Below are 22798 nucleotides of genomic sequence, written 5' to 3'. Positions count from 1 at the left end.
GGCCGCCTGGAGCAGCAGCCTGTGTGGAGACAAGTACCCAGCAGCCCAGGAAGCCAGCCAGCGTCTGCCCCAGGTAAGCCAGCATGGCTGGGTTGGCGAGGACAGCCACTGAGAGCCCGGAGGCAGGTGGAGGCCAGGTTGGGGCCAGCATTTGAGCACCAGGGAGGCTGGGAAGGACTGTGAGGCTTTTTCAGCTGCCTGTTTCCTGGCGGCTGACCCTAGGGGTGCAGACCTGGGCTGCTTTGCCTGAGGCTCCTGGCCACGGTGTCTCAGTGAAGATACCATCCTGGGCTGTACCTCCCCATGTCCCCGATGACATGGACCCGAAGGCAGGGGGCAGAGGCCTCTGGGCAGGGGTATGGGCACATCAGGCCTTTCTTTTGCCGTTTACTAGATGGTAGTGGGGATGGCCAAGGAGGGACTGGGGGCCAGAGTGGAGGGGGTGATGAGACCCTAGGCAAGCCTTACCCTGGACAGAAGGAGCAGATGCTGGTCACCGGGCCCCAGCTCTGGCAGTCCCTTAGTAGTCTCCCTGAATATGGGCCTGAGATATTGCTCCTAGAGCCTTAAGTCCCATCAGGCGTGGTGGGGGTGGCTGCGGGTGGCTGGACCCAGGCATCCCCATCCCTGGCCCTCAGGTTCTGTGCCTCTTGTTCTGGCAGCTTTAGGTGTCACTGTCTCCGTGTGAACATCGCCATGTCTGCGGTCCCCCGGGCTGAGACCTTTGTCTTCCTGGACCTGGAAGCCACTGGGCTCCCCAATGTGGACCCCGAGATTGCTGAGATCTCCCTGTTTGCCGTCCACCGCTCCTCTCTGGAGAACCCAGAGTGCGATGAGGCTGGCACCCCTCTGCTGCCCCGGATCCTGGACAAGCTCACGCTGTGCATGTGCCCAGAGCGCCCCTTCACCTCTAAGGCCAGTGAGATCACCGGCCTGAGCATCGAGGGCCTGGCACAGTGCCGGAAGGCTGGCTTCGATGAAGCCGTGGTGCGGACACTGCAGGCCTTCCTGAGCCGCCAGGAGGGCCCCATCTGCCTCGTGGCCCACAATGGCTTTGATTATGACTTCCCCTTGCTGTGCACGGAGCTGCAGCGTCTAGGTGCCCACTTACCCCCGGATACCACCTGCCTGGATACACTGCCAGCACTGCGAGGCCTGGACCATGCCCACGGCCACGGCACCCGGGCCCAGGGCTGCAAGGGTTACAGCCTGGGCAGCCTCTTTCGCCGCTACTTCCAGGCCGAGCCTAGTGCAGCCCACTCGGCTGAAGGCGATGTGCACACTCTGCTTATGGTCTTTCTGCACCGTGCTGCTGAGCTGCTTGCCTGGGCTGACAGGCAGGCCCGCAGCTGGGCTCACATCAAGCCCATGTACGTGCCGCCTGATGGCCCAAGCCTCGGGGTCTGAGCACCGCAGGCTTGGTGACATTGCCACCCAGGGAGACGAGGCCCACCTCCTGTGTCCCCAGCAGTGCCAGCTTTGGCCTTTCAGCCGGACTGAAGCCTGGAGCAGGAACCGGACCAGTACTTCGCTGCCTCGCCCCAACCCTCGTAGCCGGGCACTTGCCTGGCCCCCCCAGCCCCACAGCCTCACCCCTCGCCCACTGGACTTTGCTGCTTCGGGCTCCCACCCTTTACCCTGTCTCACAATAAATATTGCCAACTGTTCACCAGCTGACTCTCTGGTCACACACCCCAATACCCTGCCCAGAGGGACAGGCAGGGACCCCATCAGAGCTGCCGCCCGCGGTGAGCCCAAGGGTGGGGGAGTGGGTGGGAAAGACGTCAGTGCTCACAGGCTATGGACCCAGAGCCACAGGCCTCCTCCCTGGCTGGTCTCCTACCTTTGCCTCAGTGATCACCCCCTCCCCGTACTGTCACCTTAGAGACCCAAGAAATGAGTGACCAGGGACTTAGGGACATCTGCTCTGGCCTCGAATCTGTGCCCTGGGGGGAGATGGAAGAAGGAGTTGCTGCCCCAGCCTCCAAGCAGCTCTGGCTTCCTCAGTCCAGAGAGCTGAGCCCACAGGGGACAAGCCCAGCTCCAGCACTCGGCCCCTGCAGGACCCTGAGTTAACTCCGTCTTCCGGAGACTCTGTGGCTGCAACAGGATGAAATGATATGATCGGTTGGTAGAGAAACACAGTACCTGGTGCAATCTGGGTGCTAGAGAGTAAGGGAGGGGCCCCCAGCTACACACAGGGACATACATGCAAAGGGCCCACTGGAGCGTGTAGGGGGAGGGGTATGGCGGGGTATCCAAGCTTTGCCCAGAAGCAGGCTGGGCTGCAGAGCTGCCCTAAGGCATGTAAAAGAGGTAGGGTAGCTGGTGCAGTGAGGATGACAGCTAGGAAGGAGTCCATTCTGGGCCCATGTCTCTCATGGCATGGCCTGAGGAGGGCCAGGAGGCTGCTCTGTGGGGAGGGCAGCTTTTTGGCAGCTGCTTTGGCTGGACTTCTTGGGGAGCCAGCTAACCTGCTTCTGGGGGCCCCACCTGTGTCACTAAACAATGGGGCAAAACAGGGGAAGGATGTCTGAGAGACAGGGAGAGCAGGTGAGAAGGGGTGGGATGGGTGGGATGGCCACGCCCGAGAATGACTCGCAGGAGCAAAGCCTGAGTCTTGATCCAGCCGGGCCCGTTTGGGGAATCCTAAGTAGGTCAAAGTGACTAGAGCCACTACAATGTGCAAGGCGGCATAATCATGAGGCCAGATCACAGGCAGTGGCCATGTCACGTCATCCTTATTCCCTAGGCCAGAGGGTCCGGAATGACCCTGAGGGCAATGGGGAGCCACAGGGGGCTGCGAGCAGAAGAGGGTCAAGATCTGGTTTCTGTTTTTTACAATACCTCTCAGGCTGCTCTGTGGAAAAGGGACTAGAGCAGACCCGGAGGGGGAGGAAGGCAACTGAGGGAGGAAGGAGTAAAAGGTGTTGGGGCCTGGCCAAAGACAGAATGGAAGGGGTGGGGAGGGTGCGAGATAAGGGAAAAACCGGCAGGGACAAGTTTGGGAGTGTGATCCATGCACTGCTGAGCTTCCTGAGGAGGGTTAATTGGCTCCCTGCCCCAGGAGAGCACCCACCTGGGAGGGTGTCACAAGGCTGGGACAGGGTGGGGCCTTGGGTCAGGAGCCGGGGACCCGGCAGGAGCTGAAAGAATTAGGGCACCACAAGAGTATAGGCCGCAGGGCTGAGCCCCTTTGTCAGGCTGGCCAGGCTCCAGGCCACCCACTCACTGAGTGCGTGATGCCAAGAGGGTCCCTTCTCACTTGGCAGGCAAACCAGGGAAGGCTGGACTCCAGGCCCTGCCGAGCAGGTCAGCACCTCGATTCATGGCCACTGCTACCACCCCAGAGTGGTGTCCAGTTCTGTCCACTCTCATCTTCTGCAGACCCAGGTGCCTCTCCCTCACCACTCTGGGTTCTCCTGACCTCACCGTGGCCTGGCTTTGGGTGCCTTCTCCGAGCCCATGGTTGAGCTGTCCAGGCCAAGCTTGATGCCTCCTGTGCAGCACAGACAGGCTGGGGCCTGCCCTACTGCTGCCTGAAAGCAGTGATGTGCTGATAAATGGCTGACAGCAGCTTTCCAGGAAAGTAAATATAAACCTCTCTTTCTTGGATCTCTGTCTTCGTCTCTGTCTCTTTCTCTCTATGCACATAGATAGATATGTATATATAAATATATACACACAAACACATAAGTTTATTATACATGCTACTGATATAAAGGGTGTGAGCACACAATTTATAGATAATGAAATCTCCAATATATACAAAATATGTAATCACATATACACTATTTATAAATTTCATATAGCCAATCGATTCTCACAAAACCCCTTTGTTGACTTTTTTTTTGGGGGGGGGCCAAACTCTTGTATCTGTATCAGACCCAGGATTGCAACTGATGCATGAACATGGTTCCCACATCAGTGTTGGTTGATATTTTTGTTTGTCTTAATGGGTAAGACAAAAGTGAAACACAAAGACATATGTCTGAACTCCGCATGTTCATTGGTGACATGAGTGACTCCTTTGCTGAATTGGAGAATACTTTTTGATATTGGAAAAGTCTTTTTCATTGTTTCTTTTCTTTTTCTGCTATTCACAGTGGAATGACTATAGACTCAAGTGTGTGTAATCAACCAAACCATAATAGATCAAGCTTTGGTTTGCAGTGTGTGATGATTCTCATGGTATAAATACTTTACCAGGCCAATTTCAGGCTACACATGATGTCAGTGAGTGTGAAGTTGGGAAGAGATTCCCAGTAGCACACTGTAACATAGATTCTCACCAAAGGAACGTGATAGGTAACAGTAAAATGAGGTGAAATAAGACATGAGTTTCGAGTATCTCCTTTGTTTTTAATATAATTTAAGTGGAAGTTTATAATTTAATTTTGAATAATTGCAGTGTTTAACTCAGCATTCAAAAGTCCTGAATATTTAATATCTATTAGCATGGCACAAATACACACAAAAAAACCCAAACCCCAAGAACACGACCATACAAACTGGTGCGAAGATGTGGGGGAACTGGAACTCTCAAACACTGCTGGGGAGAATGTAAGATGGTATTGTAACTGAACACATGTCTCGCTGCCTGCGGCTACAAAAGCCAATGTTAGAGATGCGGGTGCTGATGTGAAGAAAAGTGGTTTATTTTCAGGTGCTGGCCACCGGGGGACATGGGGGACTCACATCTCAAAGTCCATATCCTGGGAAGATGGGAGACTCATGTCTCAAAGCCCATCTTCTGGAAGGTGGGGGCTCACATCTCAAAGCCCATCTTCTGGAAGATGGGGGTCTCACCTCAAAAGCCCATCCCCTTGGGAAGATAGGAGACTCCTCAAAGTCCATCTTCTGGAAGGCGGGCGACTCATGTCTCAAAGCCCATGTCCTGGAAAGATGGGGGACTCATATCTCAAAGCCCATCTCTTGGGAAGTTGGGACACTCACGTCTCAAAGCTCATCTCCTGGGAAGATGGGGACTTATGTCTCAAAGCCCATCTCCTGGAAGGTGAGGGACTCACGTCTCAAAGATCAACTCCTGGGAAGATGGTGATTCATGTCTCAAAGCCCATCTCCTGAGAAGATGGCGGACTCATGTCTCAAAGCCCATATCCACCTCTCAGTGGAGGCAGAGATTTTTACAAGGAGGGAGAGGGGAACAGAACAAAGAGATCAAGGGAGGGGGGTTGCAAAGTTCCATATGTGCAGACAGGCACAGTGCATTCCGAGAAGGCCAGGGATGGTCCGATGTGCGTCATCCTGGTTTAGATATTCTGGCTTCACGTCAGTCTGGATCCACAGCTGAAGGTCAGCAAATCCCCCCCAGCTGGGATGCCTTGAGGTTGGAGTTTGTATCTTTTGAAGTTAGTTCCTTGGATTCTTATACAAACATGCTGTTTATCTGTAAGCTACATATTAGTCAGAGTTAGCATTTACAGAAAAAATGTCAAAAGAATGGTGGGGTGGGTTATAATTCCCTACTGCTACAATTTTCCACTGTTATATCTCCTTTCTCATTTATGCATTTCATTCGTCTTTTCAAAGAAAAAAACCTCCAAGATTTTGATTTCTTTTATTTTATGCTTCATTAACTTCAGCTTTTATCTTTATTAATGCCATTTCTTTTCTTTTGGTTTAGGTTTTGTTCTTTTTTTCTAATTTGTTAAGAGGAAGTCTAACCTTTGTCATCTTCCATCTTGAATAACTAAGGAGCTCAAAGCTTGTTGTCTCCCTCTGAATGACATTTTCCTATGTCCCATGGTTTTGCTAGTTAACATTCCTCTTTGCTATGTATTAGGAAAGGTTCCTAATTTTGCCTTTCATTTCCTCACCAATCTAATGCTTGCATAGTACAGTTTATCTGAGTCATTAAGACTTTGTGGTCATCTTTCATTATGTATTTCTAATTGTATTGGATAATGATCTGAGGATATGTTGCTTAAGGTTGTTTGGGGGCTATGTAACTTTTCCAGGGGACACAATTTTATACCATTACAGTAAAGCATCCCATTATAATTGCATTTTATTGAGATCTTCCACACGTCCAGTAGTTTTTCTCTATGCAGTTAATTGATGTGTGTTCATGTTTACAGCTTTATGACTGGGTCAGGTAGGGTCTTCGGAGAAACAGAGCCAGTAGAATGCATTTATAAGGAAATGACTCACATGCCTGGGGGGGTCTGGCAGGTCCAAAATCTGCAAGATGGGCCAGCGGGCTGGGGACTTAAGGAATGATTGCATTTATACTTTTTAAAAAAATTTATTTTGTTTTTCTTCTTTATTGAACTTATTGGTGTGGCATTGGTTAATAAAATTATATAGGTTTAAGTTGTACAATTTGATAATACATCATCTGTACACTGTATTGTGTGTTCACCACTCCAAGTCAAGTCCCCTTCTATCACCATTTATCCCATACACCCTCTTCTACCTGTCCCCGTCCCCCCGCCCCCTGCTCTGGTAATCACTGTACAAGAGTTGCATCTTTGAGGCCAAAATCCATCTGGAGGCAGAATTCCTCCCTCTTTGGAGGATATCAGTCTTTTTCTCATGAGGCCTTCAGCGAATTGGGTACATCCCACCCCACATATGGAGGGTGATCTGCTTTACTCAAAATCTGCTGACTTCAATGTTAAGCTCATCTACAAAATCCCTTCACAACAACATCTAGACTGATATCTGACGAAAAACTGGTTACTCGAGCTTAGCCAAGCCAAGGTGATGCTGACAATGAACCAGCACAAAAACTGTTATGTGGTCTTTGTTCTCTAGGCTTTATCTCATTGCTTATCATCCATGAATCCTGGGTCCTTGCCCCAGGCCCACTGAGGCCCCCTCATCCCTAGACCCTGCCCACTGAGAGAGAGTCCTTTCCACAAATGTGGAAATGAAAGCAAACAGCTTTGCTGCTGAATAAACATTCAACAGAACTGCTGCCATGCCCATGTCAGGCAGTCTGTCAAGGGGACCACGAAGCCCGAAGGAAACCCCAGCCTTTTACCTAGCCAGGCAGATGCTTCTCCAGATAGCCCATACTACCCCTGGCTGGGTGGCTTAGTTGCTTGGAGCATCATACTGTACACCAAAAGGTCGCAGGTTTGATCCTCGGTCCAGACACATATAGGAGGCAACCAATCGATGTTTCCAAGTTTCTCTCTCTCTCTCTCTCTCTCTCTCTCTCTCTCAAATCAATAAATATATCCTCAGATGAGGATTAGAAAAAAAAGATAGCCTATTCTAGTTGGTCACCTTGTAATCAGGGCAGCCATCTAGGCATTCTCTCTGCTTTAGGCAGGTGACAGAACCTGGAGCAGAGCAGGGAACTGCCTTCCTTGATGTTTGCATTTGAAAGAGGTGCTTCTGAGCCCTTAAGAAGACCCTTCCTGGACTATAAGGCTGGCAGGAGGCTTGTCACTGTCCACTGTGAGCCTGAGCCCAGAGCTCTTCGGCCCGGAGGGCTGAGCTGGGGCTAAATGCTGCTGTGTCCCTGGCCCTCTCCTCTGTGCTGTGAATGCCCTGGGGGACAGTCAGGCAGCTCTCGGCTGGATGGAGGCCTCAGCTTTCTGCCCCAGTGTCCCAGGTGGACTGTGCCTTCTCCAGCAGGCTTCCCTGCCATCTAGCCACCTCTTCTCACTGCCAAGAACCTGGACAAAACCAGTGCTCTCATGGAGTGCTTTTGGCAAGACCGCTGATAACTGTTTCTGTGGTCAGTGTCTTTAGAGAGGTCTAGCTTGGTGCTGTCACCTGCAGTGGTAAGCAGACGCCATCCACATGGACTGTTCTATGGGCTGACTGGTGGGGCCGGAGGCCTGAGGGACGGGGACCAGGTGAGAGAGGGAATTTGGGAAGTTCATGGATGAGGTGTGAGCAGCCAGAGGGCCAGCCCCGCAGAATGATGGTAGATGGCAATCGCTGGGAAGGACCACTGAGGGGCCAGGAAGAACAGGAATGTGAGGAGGCAGGAAAGCTGGGCTTTTTAGCAGCTTCTCTTGCTGACAGCTAGAAACCTTTCTGCTTTCCGACCTCAACCCTGGCAACTTGGGTATGCGGGGCATTTTGCCCAACTGCCAGGCATGTCAGGTTGAGAACCTGGAAACTGGCTCCCGGAGAAAGAGGAGGAAGAGCAAGGAATCATCGACCTTTCCTTCACATGTGCCTATTCTGGCCCAGGCCCCACAGGGGTGACAAGGGGTATTCAGCAATTGGGAGGGAGCCTCCACTCTTAGTGATGTGCACAGACTTTGCTGTGGGAGAGCCTGGATTCTGGGCCCTGCCGCTCCACCCTTCCTTGTTTGCCAACTCTGCGATGAGCAGAAATTGCCCAACAGGCCTGAGTTTCCTCATCTGTAAAATGGAGATAAGACAGTATTGCCAGAAGGCTGGATCACACCCAGGGCCCAGCACATAGCAGATGGGCAGAGAATGTCAGCTATGATTATAGCTGCAGTTATTTTGAGCCCTGTACTAACTAGATGCTTGGCTTGTACTCTTCATGGCCTCCAAGACCTACATGGCTGCCTCTGGCCCACTACCCTGACCCCTCCTCTCAGCTCCCTGGGCTCCAGCCACATGACCTCCAACACACCAAGTATGTTCCTGTCTTTACTGGGCTGCATGGGAGCCTCCTAAAAGATCTGCCTGCATCTTACTCCCTGAACCCTGTAGATGTGACCTGATTTAGAGAAAGGATCCCTGCAGATACAATTACATTAATAGTCTTGAGATGGGTCCTAAATCCAATGACAAATGTCCTTATAAGAGACAGATGAGGAGAAGACACAGAGAGAAGAAGACCACCTGAAGACATAGACAGAGACTGGAAGAATGTGGCCACAAGCCATGGGACTCCTGGAACCACCAGAAACTGGTAAAAATAAGGAAGAACCCTCCCCTAGAGCCTCTGAAGGGAGTGTGGCCCTGCTGACACCTTGATTTTGGACTTCCAGCCTCTAGAAAGACTCAGTATCTGTTGTTTTAAGGCACTCAGTTTGTGGTACCTGTTATGGCAGCCCCAGGAAACCAACAAACTGCCTTAGGGCCTTTGCATTGGCTGCGTCCTCCTCCCGGACTCCCCTTTTCCGGATATCTGCCTCAATCACGTCTCTGCCAAAATGTCCCTCCTCTGAGAGAGACCCTCTCTGACCACCCTTTCACCCTGTCCACTGCTGCCTTGCTGTATTTTTACTCCCTGCATGTAGCACTCCTGTCACTAGAAAGACAGCCTGTCCTGAGATGGCAGGCATGTTGTTTTGCTCACCACCGGGCCCCCCGCACCCAGCCCAGGGCCGGCCCAGAGCACGGCCCCAGTGGGGATTTGTTGACTGAAAAGATCAAGATGCTTTTCATCTTTATCACGAGGAAGAAAACTGAGGCACATGGCATCTGACCAAAGAAAGTGCTACTGGCACTGTTCCCAAGTCCCAACCCTCAGCTCTCTGGAGAGTGACCAGCCAAGAACCTAGACTGGGGTCAAGGTTTTTGAAGTTCCCAAAGCAGGATTTCACAGTATTTTTCTTTTGTGTAATCCTTTTCAGAAAATTAAATCTACTTTGATGTGATTTTATCTTTGGATATGCTAAATGTAAGGAATCATCCCCAAATGGGCAAAGTTGGGAAAATGGGAAAGCCAGCTGGATTCCCTCTGGTCTGGGGGGAATCCAGTTGGCTGGAGTGGAAAGAGCTGTGGTGCTGAGGTTCCCTGAATCTGGGCAAGAATCTGTTGCCTCCTAGTGGGGAGACCTCTAACAGCTCCTCTCCATCCCTGAGTCTCAGTTTCCTCACTTATAAACAGGGGTCAGGATAGTATCCACTTCAGCCGTGAGAACGTGCAAGTGAGCACGCAGACCTCCTTCTCTCTTGTCAGCACACTGCTTCCCAGCCTCTGAGGTTTTAGGCGTGAAGAGCTGAGGTCCACGGGTAGACAGCAAGGTGTCAGTATGGCTGGGCTCCTTCCAGAAATTCTAGGGGAGGATCCTTCCTCGTGTCTTCTAGCTGCTGGTGGCCCCAGACATTCGTTGGCTTGGGACCCCATCCCTCCAATCTCTGCTTCCATCTTCACACAGCCTTTTTCTTCCTGTCGTCTCTTATAAGGACACCAGTCATATTGGATGAAAGGCTTGGCCTACTCCAGAGTGACCTCATCTTAACTATTTACATCTGCAAAAATCCTATTTCGAAGATCTTGAGATAAGGTCACAAGGTATTGGGGGTTAGAACTTCAACATATTTTTGGGGGTGAGGTGCAAAACTCAGCCCATTAACACCACTCAATACCCATTCCAACCTTCTTTTAGGATGACTCCAATTTCATTCGGTTCATCAGTGCACTTAGCCTCCATGACAGGTCATGACAATCCTGTCCCCTGTTTTCCCAGACTTTCTTCCAAGTAAAGGTGGCCATGTGATCCAGTTCTGGCTGAGACCTCAGTGGTAGTTTGCTGGGCAAGCTTCTGGGATTTTGTTGCTTTCTTGATAAAGGGGGACAGATGTAGTTGTCCTTGCCCCTTGCTTCTTCTGCCCTTGAAAGTATATGTGATGGCTGGAGCTTTGGCAGCCATTTTGTGATCAAGAGGCAAAGCTAAGCTAATTAGAGAGATGCTAATGCTCTGCTGCTGAACCAGTTCCAGCAAGCTACCTCCAGATTCCTGATGGGAAAAAAAATTAAATTATTTAATCCACTATAGTCAAGTTTCCTATTACTTGTGGCTACTTTCCTAACTAATACTCTGTGTTTGTTGGGTCCTCCATCCTACCCTCATAACCTGAGGAGATAACTGAGGTGTCCTTCACCCAAGTGTTCAAACACTGCAAAGCTACCCTCCTTCTCCTCAATTTTGCTTTCCTCTTTCCTAATTTGTCCTTCTCTCTCCACGCCTTCTTTGCCTACCTGGCTTAACTAGCCAGAATATGAAAAGAAGCTACATTATATATTATGTGAAGAATGTTCTGGAAAAAGCACAAAAATTTGATTTCTACTTCCTTATTCCAATTTGATTTTGTTTTTCTGTTAGTAATCTTTGCTAGAAAAAAGTTAAAAAAATCTTGGAACAATGATAAGTTTTCAGAACACGACTCTGTTTTAGATCATGGTCAAGGCCATTATCAAAGCTAAACAAAGGCATCGTAGCAACAAATACATGCTCCTGATTGTGAATGTATGCAAGACATATGCCTTACTTACCCTCACAGCCCAGCACACAGTTAAATGTACATTGTGTCTCTGGGGAACAGGACTGCAGGGAAATTAAAGATGACTGAAGCAACAAGATCAAAATCAATAACTGCATATGTGGATAAATTTGACAACACAAGTGCAAGATCTGGACTCTGAAACCATAAACCATTGCAGAGATGAAATAGAGAAGGCTCCTGAATGAAGACATGTGTTATGTTCACAAATCGGAAAGCTCAGTGTTGTTCAGATCTCGGTCCTCCCCAAAACAATTTATAAGTTCAACACAATCCCAATCAAAATCCCAGCAGGCTTTATTTTCCCCCATAGACATCACAAAGTATTCTAAAACTCACATGGAAATGTTACAAACTTTGGATAGACAAAATAATTTTGAAAAAGAACCATGTCAGAATACCCAAATTACCTGACTTCAAGACTTATTACAAGCCAAATGAAACAAGAGAGTGTAACATTGGCATGACGATAGACCAAAAAAATTGATGGAGCACCATTAAAGGGTTCAGAAGTGGACTCATACACAGCTAATTGATTTTCAACAAAGGTGCTAAGGCAATTCAATTGGGGAAAAGAGCACATTTTCAAAAGACAGCGCTGGAAAAACTAGATGTTCATATAGAAAGAAATGAATTGGGAATTCACTTCACACCATACACAAGAATTAACTCAAAATTGATCATAAGCTTAAATATAAGAGCTAAAGCTGTACAACAAAGGATCAAATCTTAGTGATTTGAGTTTTGCAAATATTTCTTAACTGACACAAAAAGCATAGACTATAAAATTTAAAAATTCATAAATTGCAATACATCAAAATAAAATAACTTCTTATCTTAAAAAAACACTGTCGTGAGCCCTGGCTGGTGTGGCTCAGTGGATTAAGTGCCAGCCTGCAAACCAAAGGGCCGCCGGTTCAATTCTCAGTACATGCCTCGGTTGCAGGCCAGGTTTCCAGTAGGGGGCACACAGGATGCAGCCACACATTGATGTTTCTCCCCCTCTCTTACTACCTCCCTTCCTTTCTCTAAAAATAAATAAATCTTTAAAAAAAAGTGGGCAATTAAGAAAAACACTCGTGAAAGTGGAAAGGCAAGCCACAGTCTGAAAGAAAAAAAAATCTTTGCAAAACACATATTTGATAAAGTACTTGTATCTAGAACTCTTGCAAGTTAACAATAAGACAAACAACCCAACTGAAAAATAGGCAAAAGATTTGAACAGACACTTCACCAAAGAAATTATATGAACGGCAACAAGGACAAAAAAAGGTGCTCAACATCATTCATCATTAGGGAAATGCAATTCAAAACCACAATGAGATCACACTTCACACCCACCAGGATGACTAGAATCCAAAAGATGGACAATAACAAGTGCTGGGGAGGATGCAGAAAAGTTGGGATCCTCATACACTGCCGGTGGGAATGTAAAATGGTACAAGCACTCTGGAAAACAGTTTTGCAGTTCCTCAAAACGATAAACAGGATTACCATATGACTCAGCAATTCCACTCCCAGGCATATGTATACCCAAGAGAACTGAAAACACACGTCCACACAGACACTGCTACACAATTGTTCACAGCAACTTTATTAGTCATAGACCAAACCCAGAAACAACACAAATACTGTGGCCTGTGCATACAATGGAATAACACTCAGCAATAAAGTTATAAGATTGATATACATACAACAACCTGGATGAGCTTCAAAATCATCATGCTGAGTGAAAGAGGCCAGACAAGAAAGAGTGCACACAGCAAGATTCCATTTACATAGAATGGTAGAAAATGCAAACTAATGACCAGTGACAAAAAGCAGAACAGTGGGGTGGAGGGCAGGGAGGAACAAAAAAGAGGGAGCACTGGGGAGACAAAGTAACCTTTGGTGGTGATGAATGTACACATTCACTGTCTTCATTGTGGTGCTGGCTTCATGAGTGTGTCCACATCAAAACTCATCCAAATGTACATTTTAAAGATGTGCAGTTTCTTATATGCCAATTATACTTCTATAAAGCTGTCAAAGGAAAATTAAGAATCAGCAGCCTCCAAACCCTGGAGAGCTGCTATGTTTTGAGGTCATAGACACATTGGTGCTAGCATAAGAGGAAACCAGTTATAAATACTATGGAAAGTGGGGACTCCCGAGAATGTCAGTTGAGGCTGCTTGTGTCAAAGCATCATGGGTGCCAGACTGATGCCATCCATGTGCACATGTTGACGCAAAATGGGTATCCAAACCATCTAGATATACAGCGTGTACACTTGGTGGCTGTCAATGTGTAAATTCACACACTCTAGCAATTATGTTTTACATTAACTTCCCTGTCTCAATCTTAGAATACTTTTGCTGTGTTTTTAAAAATTTCTTCTCATCAGGAACTAGCTAGAGTCCAAAATTCTTCCTCTGGCATCCCTCGCTCTCTGCACTCTGGCTCTAATGACGTTTTACCTCCGACTGTCCTACAGCAAGCCCTCTGCCCTTGTAGGGTTCCCTAATACACCATGTGCTCGCCCTTCTTCCCTCCACACTGCTGCTGGAAGTCCCTTGACTCTCTTTCTACTTTCCCTCTTGAGAGCTCACCTGGTACTTATTCCTACTCTGGCCTCAAGACACCACTTGTCATGCTTTGATACCTAACAAGGTGTACGCTTAGCACCCTCAACTGAAAGTCTGCGTCCCCTTGGCTAGGTCAAGGAATGAAGATTTGGGGTCTTGGCCCCTCCTAGATGCTTCATGGGAGTCGGCTCTGAGACCAGCATCCTGCTGCACCCATGCTGCCATAATGCCAGCAAGAGCGCACCCAGGAGTGAGAGGAAACCATTCAGTAAACATTTGGGACTCAAGGATGCTGTGTGGCAAGGGCAATGAATCCTCCAAGAGCCCCTTTCTCAGGCCTGCTTTCTCCTCCCTTGGAAGTGAGTCTGGGATTCTGGCCACTTGCTCCCAAAGAGCACAGCCCTTGCCTATTTCTTTGTTGAAGGCAGCTGGCAGCTTTGCCAAGCAGAGAAACTCTTCCAGGCACTCTAAGGTTCTAGTAAACGGCCATGCTTGGAAAGAGCCAAGTGCTCAGGCCTACGTAGAGCCCCAGACATGGATGCTGCCATCAGCCCAGCACTCAAACAAGGCCACATGAGGGCAGATGTGGCTGGGCCGGCCATAATTGCCAGTGGACAGTATCTGGTGGCTCAATGACCATCAAACATAAAGGGCAGAGGGAAGGGCCAAGGACCCCAAGCATGGCTGAGGGAGCAGGGAAGTAGAAAGAAACTGAGGCACCACCAGTAGGCAAGGCCAGGAGAGGGGGCTTCCAGGCCTACAAGGCAGAAGAGTGTCCATGCTGGAGTCCCTCTGCAGAGAGAGGTCAAGAAATAAACAATGGGAGGTTGAAGGTGGGGCTGCCCTCTCTACAGGGCCACACAAGGCCAGACAGTGCACCCGCACTGATGAGTGTGGACGATGCCACGTTGCCTGAAGAATGGCAAGAGAACTGTTTCTCAGGGGACTGATGTGGTGCTTGGCCCCTCCTGGTCTCAGAGTCATGGTGTCTGACCAGCTTCAGGTGGCTGCCCTCGATCCCTATGCAGCTGGCTCTCAAGGGTTTCTGCCTTATTTTTGCAGGGGCTGAGGGATATCCAAACACAACAGCTCAGCCTTCTCCCATAATTTCATGCTTATTGTCTTCCCTGACACCTTTAATCCAGCTGGTATCTGGTTCCTTTAAACTATCTGATGGCTACTAGTTACTGGTACATGGAGATAACTGCCACAGCATTTAGACAGCTCTTGAAAAGTGCCCAAAGTTTCAGAGGTTAAATGGCCCACAGATTCGTATGTGCCATGAGCTGACCTGGTATCTGGTTATTGTAAATGTTACTTGTCTGGGTAAGCATTAGGGTACTCTAAAACCAGAGTGAAAGTGCCCGGCATCTCTCTGGGAAAATCCATTCTTTGCTTAAAACACCTGTATATTACCCCTCCCCTCACCTAGTCATCTTTGCCTGTGGGTCTCAACGTGAAAAAAGCAGCTCACACTAATAATTAAGTTAGCTTAAAAAAATGAATAAAAGTTTCTAAAACCTAAAAAAAACCAAACAAAAACCAAGTTAGGTTATCCAGTAAAACCAATGGGGAGATCCAAGTCTTCTTTATTTTTTTAAAAAAGATTTTATTGATTTTTTAGAAGAAGAGAAGGGAGGTGAAAGAGAGGGAGAGAAACATCAATGTGTGGTTGCCTCTTGCACGTCCCCTACCGGGGACCTGGCCCGCAACCCAGGCATGTGTCCTGATTGGGAATCAAGCCAGTGGCCCTTTGGTTCACAGGCCAGCACTCAATCCACTGAGCCACACCAGCCAGGGCTGTCTTCTTTGTTAAAAGCTGGTAACTGACTGGCCTGTAAGAGCAAAATCGTTCCCTCTTCCCAGTTCTCATCACGTGGTAGCTGCTGCCCCAGCCCTAGTCAGGCCATGGTTGAACAAGGCTGGAGTCCAAGCACAGGGCCTCCTGCCACTGTGCCCTGCCCTGCATGGGGGTTGGTTTCCCGAATCCATGCCACATGCAGCAAAGATTGTTTCCCAATGACCTCTCCATGGACTCCGGACAGTTCCCAATGATTCTTTTTCTACTAGAAAACCCAAAGTTGCAGAGAATTTCAACTGCCTCAAGGTAAGGCTAAAGCTGACTACAGTCTAAAACCTGAGTTCAATGTGCTAAGGGGGCAATATTCATTTCACAAGCATTTACTAAGTACCAAGCACTGGGCCTGGCAACTAGGGCACAAAGATGAATATGACACGCAGAGCAGAAGGCAATCAAAGGACAAGGGGGTACGGACCCAGTGAAGGAGGCTTTGAGATAAGAGCAAGTTACAAGAACTTCCCATAAATCAAAGGTATGGAAAATCCTTTTAATATATCTATATAAAACATCTACATCTACACCTACACTTAATATTTCTCACTTTTGGAGTTGTCCTAGTGATTGTGCTCCAAGCAGCATGTTCAGAAGCAATCCTGTACTCTCACGTCTTCTCACATTCTCCCGATGGGTCTTTGCCCCTCCCCCAGCTTGCAGAGAAGGTAAGCTCGCTCCTTGGAGGCCTGGTGGGTGGCCTGCAGCACACTCACCACATGCCTGCCCTCTGGTGCTCTGTATGACAGACCAGAGCCCCTGGGAGTGAACAGGGCTGGAAGGAGGTGGCAAGCCAACCAGGATGCTAGGTTGAGAGTACCAAGGGGCATAACTCCTGGGCCCAGCTCTGGGGACAGCACAGGTGGTACAGGACAGAGCCTGCCAGCAGCTGCCTCCTGGCCAGTGTGAGCTTTCTCCTCAAGAACCTCCCTTAGCCTGCAGTAAAGTGCCATTTGAAGGTTCTGCCCTATTTCCATGGGGCTAAGGGGGAGGAGGGAGAAGAGTAGCTAGGCTTGCCGCCACACTAATTGTGTGTTAGGCCTCAGGAGGTCCCTTTCTCCTGTGTGAGTACTTCTCAGAGGGTTGGCAGGGGGGACTCTTCTTTCAGGAGCGATTCCCTGACATTCTCATATGGCAAACATCTCAATCTTCAACTTACATTATCCTGAATGCAAAAACATCCAAAGCAACTGGACCTCCAATATTTTAAGAAATGTCATGTAAAGACAGATCCAATGAGAGAACCACAACTGGGCACCCTCTGTGCAAATTCCTAACCCATCTTGCTTTCCTCCAGATGGGCACAAGCCACAAGGGGTGGCTGCTTGGGTGGGGGCAGGGAGCAGCTAAGTTTGAAGCTTTAGGCACTGAGGGTGGGGAGGAAGGACAGAGAAGCCAGGGTGGCTTTTGCTGGTGGGGTGGGGGGCATAAGGTAAGCAGGTGGGGCAAGCCTGAGGGACCGGTGGGCAGGAAGGAGACCAAAGGTAGCAGGGCAGCTGGTGGCAAATGTTGTCATGCTGCATTGTCTTGCCTCGAGCCTGCTGCTTTGAGGGACCAGAGCAAAAGGGCTCCTCTCTCGGGGAGGAGAAGCTGATAGTCCCTGGGCCTCATCCTCTCTGCAGTCCCCCAGCCAACCATCTGAGCTCCGAGAAGACGGGGCCTGGGCGCTGCTCCTCTGAGAAGCAGCAACTGGGGACACACATGGAAAGCTGCAGTTTTCAGGCACAAAGACAAATGGCCTGAAAAAGAATGGGTCACTGCTCAACACGATAGCAGGGTGTCCTGTGCCTTCCCACGAAGCACAAGTTGACAATGCAGGCATGAGCAGTCCACAAGAGCATTTGCCCAAGTCTATTTTCAGACCATTTCTTGATGAACTTGAGGGGGTGTCACAGTCAAGCCACAGCCTACTTACAGAGTTCGCAATTTTGAATTTCCTCAAGTCTCTTCCATTCATACAGGTTCTTAAAGGATTAAAGTGCTTTTAGTGTCTTCTCCCTGGAAACACTAACAAGTCTTGGGGTGAAGTGAATGACCCCACGAGAGAAAATAGACCATCTGTCCTTCAGTTAAGGTGCCTGGGCCCTTGGAGTGGCCCTACTTACAGGTTTCCTCCTGCTCATAGCATGACGTCCTGATGGGCGTGCAAGAGCCCTTGCAGCAGCTCACACAGTGGCTCCACGTGCATGCCCACTTGTGCACATACATGGCAGCCTATCGTTAGCCCAGGGCAGAAGCTACAGTGAAGTCTCTACCTTGACTGCATCATCAATGATAGAATGGAGGGGAGCAGGACGCCCAGCCCTCCCACAGACAACCCTGTCAGATGGCACTGTGGACAGCTGTGCATTCAGAATCCATTCCCTGTTTCTCATCTCCAGGCTGGGGCTCTTCAATGGGACTTTTGAGGGCCAAGGAGGCTGGTGCTTTTTCACAGTCGCTCTCTTCCAAATCCTTCCTTCCATGGCAAGTTTTCTGAGAGTGACGGAGCTGCAATTTCCCCTTGAAGGCCTTGCCACACTTGCCACATTCGCCACACGTGCAGGGCCTCTCGCCACTCTTGCTACAGGCCTTCCCACACTCGTGCGCCCGTCGGTGCTCCTGGAGGAGCGAGCTGCTCCGAAACACCTTCTTGCAGTCTTGACATTCGTAGGGCCTCTCTTCACTGTGGACCACCTGGTGCTTGAAGAGGTTGGATCTTCTGCTGAAGGTCTTCCCACACTCGCTGCATTCATAAGGCTTCTCACCACTGTGCACCCGGCGGTGCTGACTGAGGCCTGAGCGCCCCCGGAAGGCCTTCCCGCACTCCTTGCACTCAAATGGCTTCTCTCTGCTGTGGATGCGCTGGTGGTGAATGAGTTGAGAGACGCCTTTAAAGGCTTTTGGACACTGACTGCATGTGTAGGGCTTCTCCCCACTGTGGGTGCGCTGGTGCTCAATGAGGTTGGAGCTCCTGCTGAAGGCCTTCCCACACTCACTGCACTCGTAGGGCCGTTCGCCGCTGTGGATGCGCTGGTGTTCCAGCAGGGCAAAGCTGCGCCGGAAGAGTTTCCCACACTCTGGACACTTGTAGGGCTTCTCGCCACTGTGGATAATCTGGTGCTTGATGAGGTTGGAGCTGCGTGTGAAGGTCTTCCCACACTCATCGCACACGTAGGGCTTCTCACCGCTGTGGATGCGCTGGTGCTCCAGGAGGGCAAAGCTGCGCCGGAAGAGTTTCCCACACTCAGAGCATTCATAGGGCTTCTCACCACTGTGGATTATGCGGTGTTTGATGAGGTTGGAGCTCCGGCTGAAAGATTTCCCACACTGCTGACACAGATACCGCTTCTCTGCCCCTTTGGAACACTGTTGCCTTGAGACCAGATCTTGCCTAATGCTGCGATTACTTCTCTGTACCATCTCTCTTCCCTCACTCAGGGAGTTGCCTTGGTCTTTCTCCCTGTGACGGTCACTGGAACCCGTCTCTGGAGAATGAACATGTTTTTGTCTCTGCTCAAGTGTTTCCTTCGGCAGCCTGGGTACCTGGCCCTTGCTGCCACCCTGAAAATTGGCCCCTGCCGATTCTTTTGGACAATGTTTCTCCTTGGAACTGAACGCATGGCTCTTGATCCTTTCACCTGTAAAGACAGAGAGTACCAAACAGTGTTGCTCCCTCCGTGGATCCCTATTTAGGGTTTGTACTTCACCCTCACCCTCATGCCAAGGCTGAGAACAGATGTATCAGGAGATGATTGTGGGCAGGCAGACAAGAGAGCAAGAAGGGAAGAAGTGATTTGAGACAGCAGAAGGTGCTCTCTTCATCTGGAGCCTCCATAGGGAGAACTCCTTGGGCCATTTAAATCAGCCACAAAAGAGAATTTTCCACCCAAAGTTGCCGCACCCCCCTCTGTTGGCTGCTGCTCTTTGCAAATGCTGAGCATCTTGTACTCACCTGGCTGTATTCCTGTGGCAGCCCTTGTCCTGTAGGTGTCAGCGGCCCAGGGCCCTTCCCCTCGTTCCAACAGAGAGACCAGGTGAGGCTTGGAGGATGAAAGTCCTGTCCAAGGAAATGAAGTGGATCAGTCACTCCCAAACTTAGCCCAACCTCAGTATCTTCAAGAACAATTCACTCCCCAACAAGTGCCACTGGGACGGTCCAGAGAAAGGGCAGAGTCCCTTTAAGGAAGCAAAGGGCTCTAAGTATACAGAAGCCAGGCAGGCACAATGTATCTTAAGTAATTGGTGATTTGGGCCGAGAAGATAAAGATGTTATTGTATTATTTGGCCTGTGGGGAGGGCAGCAGACTTGTAGAGGGCTCTGTGTGTGTGGACACCCCAAGGCACAGGTGAAGGGCTAGAGCAGGGATCCACAGGCCCTAGGGAGTATCAGGAAGCAAACAGAGTTGAGGGCCTTCCTGCACCCCAAAAGCTGAAGCCCTTTGAGTCACCATCAGACAGAGCAGATGTCTCAGTTCCTTGTGCCAAACTCAGGGGAGGATCCTTGAACTTTCCTGGGAACCCCAGATCTTCTTGGTGAGGGTCAGAAAGAACCCATGGAAAAAGACAGTCTCCCTCTGCGGGGGTACATCACAGAGGTGAAATCTGTTGAGTCTAAAAAAAAAAGTTGGAGCAAGAAGATGCACTTTAACCCCAAAAGCAGTGGGGTACAGGAGAGGAACCAGCTCCTACCCTGGCTTCTCCATGCCTTGTCCTGGGCTCTCTGTGGATCAGTGCTGCTGAACTCTCTAACATGAAACAGATGTGAAATGCAACTTGTTAAAAATGAATTGAGTCTCAAATAGTGCATTGGGTAGTTTGCACCTACCTTTTGGGTAGAATAGGTTTAGTTAACCTATAAATTTACATGAAAGTGTTTGATGAGGGCACACATATTTACCTAAAACATTTACAGGTCCAAACTATTAAACTAAAAACTGCCCCGTTGAGACAAAAGCTGAGTTGCAATGGATTATGGATCTGATGGGGGAATGCATTTATACGTGGCCTCACAGTAACAATAAGCAAAGAAACTTAGCTATAAACTGAGTTCAGAGACAGAGTAGGGGGCACTGGGTGTATGTGGGGTCCTTACCCAGTGACACCAAATGACGGTAATTCTCCAGCATCACTCGCTTGTAGAGGATCCTTTGTTTGATATCCAGAAGCTTCCATTCTGTCTTGGTGAAGTATATGGATACATCCTCAAAAGACACTGGCACCTAAAATGAGCCATTCCTGTGGCTGTAGGGAAACACCCTCATGGGCCTCAAAATGAGGTGGCAGCAACTAAAGATGGGGCAAGGGGGCTACTGAGGAGCTCAGCAGCTGGGGGAAGCTCAGAGTTTCAAGGGTTGTGAAGCTGGGATATGAGGAAGTGGCAGATGGAGACCGTAAAGGGGAGATGCTAAGGTGAGGGGCCGCTGCAGGAGGGAAGCCCCACTCACCTTGGGCCTGGTTTTCAGGAGAATGGCTGCCATGGCAGGGGCACCGAGAACCTAAGGGAAACGGAAAGAGCCAGGTGTGAGATGAAGCCCACACACTCCAGTACAGCCTCATCCAAATCAGGTCCTATTCACAGCTACTGGGGACGCAATTCAACCAACAACACTTTCCCAAACTGAGCTTGTGTCCCCTCTCCTCACCCACGTAGTGGATCACCAGACACAGATTTCATCCCTCCTCATGCTAGCCTCAGCAAACCAGGCTTTCAAGGGAGTGTTTCTTCTTTCCTTTCTTTTTCTCATTTCCTTCTTTTCTTGGCCCTCTTCTCATGTGAGCAAGTATCCCTGACCCCAACTTTTCAGCCATCCCCGGAAGCTCCACTGTCAACCTCTTTTCCTCTCAGGTCAGGGTTCTTACAGGAAAACTCCAAACATCCCACCTCTGCCTGCAAACAGACTTTCTCTCAAGGGAAAGAGAAAGATCAGGATGGTGAGCTGCACAATGAAGGGACCCGCAATAGTTGGGGAAGGGGTGTTCTCTGACAAGGTAACATTCAGGCTAAGAGCTAAAGGATGGGTGAGTAAGGAGAGTTGCAGGCCAAGGGCCCAGCCCGTATCCAGCTCTTAGATAGCCTGAGTGCAGTGTTCATGGTGCTGAGAACTGTGGGGGTGCGGGGGGGGGGTTGCAGAAGGTTGCAACCTCTCTACTTGTCTGTTGAAGAAGTTGAGACCATATGGGCCACTTGGGGACCAGAGGGAGCCAGACTTCTCACTAACGGCAGAAAGAATGTGCCACTGACAAAGGGGACATTATCAGATTTCTCCACATCAGTTGTTAATGCCAGAAGACAGTGGAGAAGAAGAAAGTTTTCTCTAAGCACGTTATTTTCAGACAACTGGAACCGAAAGGTGGAAGTCCTAGGCAGAGCAGCAGAGGAACAAGGCTGTGGATGGTGGGAGCATGGGCCTGGAGTGTTTCTTATGCTGCTCTGGGTGAGCACAGCTTGTTTGTGCAACAGGAGAGAAAGCGATGGGACAGAGTCCCCAAAGTATTTAAGTTGCCCCAAAGTCCCTTATCCTCTGTGATGATTGTCAATCAACACTGGCCCAGAATAAATAAATTCATGTGTCTGATGAAGAAGTTTATATTAATCAGAGAGAAAGAATCCCTTACGGTTGAGTGAATGCTAAAACCATTAGGTGAAAGACTGAGGAAGGACAGACATTCGTGTGATGTCAAAATGTCTTCCTGGGCTACTGCTGGTCACAAGAGAGAAAGCTAATCTAATAGTGGTTGCACAGAGGTGGGACGTACCTTCGGGGAGTGCTCAGGTAGCCCAGGAAGTCTCTTGCCAAAGCTTGACCTGATTCTAATACAGCCTTGGGACATAACTTGCAGTTTACAGAGGATCTCTGGGACATAGTGGGGCGGTTAAAGACACCACAAGGAAGCAAGTGGCCCGATCTGTAAGATGAGCTGTTTCCCAGTCTCCTTTGCAAATTAGTTTCATGGGAGAAAGAGGAGGCTAGAGAGGATGACTGTTCTAGGTGAAAAGAGATTCAAGGGCCAGCAGCCAAGTGCAGTAGAGTCCTTGATGAGATGCTGGCATGAACAAAAGAGGAGTCAAAGGCATTAGGGGGTACAGAGGGTCAACTGTGGAGCAACTCTCAGAGGACAGTGTGGACCACTGCTGCTCATGTGTTGATCCACATGGCACTGGGCCATGGAAGAAAATGTCCTTGTCAAGATAGGCACATTGAA

At 49.3% G+C, this 22798-nt stretch overlaps 2 protein-coding genes across 2 annotated transcripts; one reads left to right on the top strand and one right to left on the bottom strand.

The window, feature by feature from the left end:
* On the top strand, nt 1–1407 carry TREX2 (three prime repair exonuclease 2). The gene is made up of 2 exons (XM_054578103.1): nt 1–73; nt 663–1407. The coding sequence occupies exon 2, from the start codon at nt 697–699 to the stop codon at nt 1405–1407; it is 711 nt and encodes a 236-aa protein (XP_054434078.1). The 5' UTR covers nt 1–73; nt 663–696.
* Nucleotides 1408–17935: 16528 nt separating this feature from the next.
* On the bottom strand, nt 17936–21079 carry ZFP92 (ZFP92 zinc finger protein). The gene is made up of 5 exons (XM_054578190.1): nt 21040–21079; nt 20688–20814; nt 19548–19652; nt 19128–19233; nt 17936–19019 (listed from the first exon to the last, which is right to left on the bottom strand). The coding sequence occupies exons 1-5, from the start codon at nt 21070–21072 to the stop codon at nt 17936–17938; spliced, it is 1455 nt and encodes a 484-aa protein (XP_054434165.1). The 5' UTR covers nt 21073–21079.
* Between the last annotated feature and the right edge of the window lie 1719 nt (nt 21080–22798).

Source organism: Pteronotus mesoamericanus, unplaced genomic scaffold (genome assembly GCF_021234165.1).
Source record: "Pteronotus mesoamericanus isolate MK-2021 breed Mesoamerican mustached bat unplaced genomic scaffold, CSHL_Meso_final contig_493, whole genome shotgun sequence".
NCBI lineage: Eukaryota > Metazoa > Chordata > Mammalia > Chiroptera > Mormoopidae > Pteronotus > Pteronotus mesoamericanus.
This window is presented reverse-complemented; position numbering and strand designations above follow the sequence as displayed.